This window comes from Leucoraja erinacea, chromosome 5, assembly GCF_028641065.1.
Source record: "Leucoraja erinacea ecotype New England chromosome 5, Leri_hhj_1, whole genome shotgun sequence".
In the NCBI taxonomy this organism is placed as follows: domain Eukaryota; kingdom Metazoa; phylum Chordata; class Chondrichthyes; order Rajiformes; family Rajidae; genus Leucoraja; species Leucoraja erinaceus.
In genome coordinates, this window is record NC_073381.1 from 35,563,912 (window position 1) to 35,568,752 (window position 4,841).

The following is a 4,841-nucleotide window of genomic DNA, read 5'->3' on the forward strand; positions in this document are numbered from 1 at the left end:
CTCATTATCTTAAATTAATTTCTCATATTCCTTCTCTCATATTTTACCCTCTCTGAATCACTCATTTTCCCTCCACATTTTTGGTACCTATCTACTAAATGCATCTTGTGCCATCTTCTTTTGAACAGTTTGAAGACACTTTGCTCTGTAACACACAGCTTCACTCTTCTATCACTCTCAATATCCTGGATTGATTCATCTTCCGTCCGATCCATAAACAATACTCTGAGCTATCAGCGCCTGTAATGTTTAGTCCCACTCCATGCTGATTTCTCTGACCTTAGCCTACGTTATCCCAATGTGTGCGAAGCAAATTCACATTTCAACTAGACTCAAAACTAATTTATTTGTTATCAATTATTCGTACTCCTCCAGTCAAGTTTTGACTTGCGATGGCCTGTATATATTTTGCTGATCCCACTCCCACCTATCTTTTCCTTGATACCATATTTAACTTTGGCATTGTCCAATCCATCACAAACCTCCCCTTTCTGAACCCTCGTCTACCCCTTTCCACTGTGTCTTAAAACTTGTTTTATCTGTGGGTTTTTTGAGAAATGACCATACACTTTTTCAGTCTCTACCGTCTGAGCGGCAATTTTCAGAAATTTTGTTTATTTGATTTTACTTATTTAAAAAAAAGTTAATCTGCAAGGTCAGTGTTTCTTACATAAAATCAGATATATTTTAAAAAATGCTATTAATTGGCTTATTGCCATTCTCAGTAATAGGACCTGCATAATAGTTGTTAAATCCAGCAGGAATAAATCCATTCCAATTTATATTCGACTAAACTGCTTTATCTGTGGATTTTAGTACAATTTAAAGTAGGTCCTGTGAATATTTAAGAAATAAATTTCCATTGATTGAAATTTGCTCAACTTAAAAACTAGAATAAGTATGGACATTTTCACATCACCTTTCCACAGAAGCAGAGCAGCTCTTACCATGTGTAAAGTTACCCAGACAAAAGTTAAATAGATTCTGTTGCAATTTAATTTACTTGTAAAATATTGATTCCTATCCTATAAACGTTATATCTCAGGTTAAACTAAATATTACTCTTTATCAATATAAAACTGGTTTTATACCGGGAATGGTTTTATCATGAAGATAAAAGAATACACAGCATGCTCACAGAAGTGAACCTTCCCAACAAAGAAAGATAACCCGACTCGATTTGTTTCCCTGTTTTGACTGTCTTGTACTAATAGTATGTTCTGGGGTTAACATTACCACCTAATGCCATATAATAACATGCACACTAAATTTGCATGCACACTTGTGAAAATGGGATTACTGCAATTCTGTAATTCACAATGTTGAGCATTACAAATTGGGTGTTAGAGAGTAATGGAAGATCATACGGAATTGCAGTTTGAGTATACAGATACTTCCTTTCCAACCTATTCTAAAAAAACCATTATCCATAACTGACTACCTGATTCAATGTCGTTAAGAGACTGAGTCGACAATTACAGCTTTTATACAAAACAATGTTTTAGGATTCATAATATAAGAGCGCACATTCTGTAGAAAATTTTCAACACAAACCAAGTACAGTAAAAACAAAGTGATTTAAATACCAATAAATGTTGTACTAAATTGTCTTTTTTTTTTAAATCAGCATAATAGTTACAAAGAAATCATTTACAATAGTTGACCTAAGTAAATGACTTTCTCAAAGTATCAAATTGTTGAGATTAAACCAAGCACTTAAGAGTTCCAAAATGCTTCAAAACCCTTGCAACCATATTATCAATGCAAAAAATGAAGCAAATATTCAATGATTCATTTTGTTTCTGTGTTGATTCCGTATTTTTCCTTAAGAATTTTGAGTTGCTCTTCCTTTTTCTTTGTATCCATCTTTTGGAATGCCTATTTATATGGTAAAATGAAGATAATTAAAAGCTACAAAATAACCAGACTTCTAAACTATAGATGAACAATATATACGTATTAATGTCAATAAGAAAATTGTCAGTTACCATAGCAAACCATCTTGGATTGTTAACTATTAAAGCATACACAAATACCGAGTAGTTTTTTTTATGTTAAATATAAAAGTACAACATTCAGTACAATCTAGATTTCCACCATGAAACAAAATCCATGCACTACTTCAAGCTACGCACTAGCATAAAATGCTAATTTCCAATTTTAGCAATCTAGCATCTCTTTTAAGGTTTTCTCTCACTCGAGAAACCTCAATTATCTCTTTTTTTAGAAAAACAGCGCCAAAACAGGTCCTTCAGCCCAGCGAGTCCGCACCGACCAGCAATCCCTACATATAAACACTATTATACACATACTAGGTACAATTTCCATTTTTATAGGCCAATTAACCTACAAACCTGTACGTCTTTGGAGTGTGGGAGGAAACCGAATATCTCGGAGAAAACCCACACGGTCACGTGGAGAACGTACAAGCTCCGTACAGACAACACTCATAGTCAGGATCAAACCTAGGTTTTTGTGTGTTTAAGAAGGAACTGCAGATGCTGGAAAATCGAAGGTACACAAAAAAGCTGGAGAAACTCAGCGGGTGCAACAGCATCTATGGAGCAAAGGAAAAAGGCAATGTTTCACGCTGAAACCCTTCTTCAGACTGAAGAAGGTTTTTGTGTGTTCTTTTTCATTGTACCGCTGCTGGCAAATTCATTTAACTTGCACTTTATGTGCAAGTGACGAATAAAACTGATTGATTGATTGATTGACCGACCGACCTAGGTCTCTGGCATTGAAAGGGCTGTAAGACAGCAACTCGACCACTGCACTACCGAACCGCCCTTACACCCATTTGTGAAGTGCTAGACGTTACAGTACAAATTACCAATATAATGTCAAATTGTTTAAAAGCCCATTACTTAAATAACAATGCAATTCAAGAATGAAACAATTACCCTGTTGGCGTTGTAGTATAACACTACAAGGTATCTGTTGCAAACATTAAATCCTGACAAGTGATCACAAGCGTTCTTGGCATCAAAAATGTCTTCATATACCACATAGGCAGTTCCTCTCGTCTCGGGTGTATTTCCACTGCAATGCAAGACACAATTACTTACGTAATTTGAACATTATTAAAATTAGCATCTATTATAAGTTTCATCAGCTGAAATCATACATTCCTTGCTCTGGAGGACCTAGAAATAACTACTTGCAATTTCCTCATTGAAGGTTAGCTCATCTGTGACTTTCACACCAGCGCAATGCAACGTGGAAACCAAAGACAAGCTGGATGTCAGTTGCTTGCACATCAAACCTTCTCCGGCGCTCAAGAGCACCAAGTTCAAGGGCAGAGTATCTCGAGCCGAGGGGCTGAATGAATTTCAGATTCAGCCCCTCAGCCTCTTACAGCCACAGCTGGTATAGCGGGATCTGACACCCCAGACCGAGTTAGTTGCCCGCTATAGTGGCGATGTCCCGAGCAACTGAATGCATAGAGAGCTAAAAATGTTCTGTGATTAAGTAATATGAGGTACTGATCCTACAGTTTGCATATGGCCTCACTCTGGCAATGGAGGTGGCCCATGACAGAAAAGTCAATTCAAATGGTTAGCAAATGAGGGACCCAGCAGGCCTTGGCAAACTGTGCAAGTGTTTGGCGAGATGACCACCTGGTCTATGCTTGGTCTCGCCAATGTAAAGGAGATAATATTGGAAGTACCGAATGCAGTGGATAGTTAGAGGTGCATGTGCACCTCTGTCCCACCCGGAAGAACTGATGGGATCCCTGGTTGGATGTGAAGGACGTTTAGGGACAGGTGTTGCGTCTCTCTGACACCTCTCTCTCCTTTCTAAATCCGTCTCCATCATAGGGGACAGACTACTGACCAACATATACTACAAATATACCAGTTATTTGGACTTCCCCTACCCTCTTTTCCCTATGACCCACCTGGATGTACACTAATTTCTTTCCTTCCACGTGTATTCTGGTTTCACAATCGGTGCCTCTTCTATCCTTATCCCACACTTTTTGTCTTTTCATTTCTGTCCAGCTATCTGTCAATCAAAAACATCCCTCACCTGTATTCACCCACCACTTGCCAGATTTCACCCCCCACCCCTTTTCTAGCTCTCTCTCAAACTCCAATCAGTCTGCAGAAGGCTCCTGACCCACAACTGCATGACCCGCTGCATTACTCCAGCAGTATTTTTTTGTAAATCAGCATCTCCAGTTCTTGTGCCTACAAGAAGCAAGAGTTGCTTAATTGAAACAAGGTGTCAACCTCCAGCATCTAAATGTTATTTTGATCTTCACTTACACTCTGATTTGTCTGATTGGTCCATACTTCCCAAAGATATCATACATTTCTTCAGCTGTTATTTTGTATGGCAAGTTTCTTATGTACAAGATGCGGTTTACTTCAGGTGGCAAACGAATCTGAAAGAGGAAGAAAAGGTTGTTGTTAACTAAACCTCAACTTATATTTACCCTCTACTGAAGGGAAGCGAGAAGCAGCAGAGGGAAAGGGGAGGAGGCTGCGGGGAAGGGACTCGGAAAGGAGGAGGCTGTTGGAAGGAGATGAGGAAGCGGCTGTGGGGAGGGGAGGGGATGAGGAGGCTGTGGGGAGGGGATTGTAGGAGGCTGTGGGGAGGAGATTGCAGGGGGCTGTGGGGGAGGGGAGGAGGGGGCTGTGGGGAGGGGATTGTAGGGGGCTGTGGGAGGGAAGGAGGGGGCTGTGGGGAGGGGATTGTAGGGGGCTGTGGGGAGGGGAGGAGGGGGCTGTGGGGAGGAGGGGGCTGTGGGGAGGGGATTGTAGGGGGCTGTGGGGGAGGGGAGGAGGGGGCTGTGTGGGGAGGGGATTGTAGGGGGCTGTGGGGGGGGGGGATTG

The 4,841-nt window shown here is 40.4% G+C and overlaps 1 protein-coding gene across 1 annotated transcript; it reads right to left on the reverse strand.

Annotated features, from left to right (window-relative positions):
• Nucleotides 1–585: 585 nt before the first annotated feature.
• Nucleotides 586–4,428, reverse strand: sf3b6 (splicing factor 3b, subunit 6). Its single transcript, XM_055635359.1, has 3 exons — nucleotides 4,272–4,428; nucleotides 2,904–3,042; nucleotides 586–1,878 (listed from the first exon to the last, which is right to left on the reverse strand). The coding sequence occupies exons 1-3, from the start codon at nucleotides 4,316–4,318 to the stop codon at nucleotides 1,792–1,794; spliced, it is 273 nt and encodes a 90-aa protein (XP_055491334.1). The 5' UTR covers nucleotides 4,319–4,428; the 3' UTR covers nucleotides 586–1,791.
• Nucleotides 4,429–4,841: the final 413 nt, after the last annotated feature.

Coding starts and splice junctions, on each gene's coding strand:
- sf3b6 (XM_055635359.1), bottom strand. CDS start 4,318: ATGTATGATATCTTTGGGAAGTATGGACCAATCAGACAAATCAGAGT. Junction 3,043..4,271: donor CCAATCAGACAAATCAGAGT/GTAAGTGAAGAT, acceptor CTTGCATTGCAG/TGGAAATACACCCGAGACGA. Junction 1,879..2,903: donor TATACTACAACGCCAACAGG/GTAATTGTTTCA, acceptor CCATATAAATAG/GCATTCCAAAAGATGGATAC.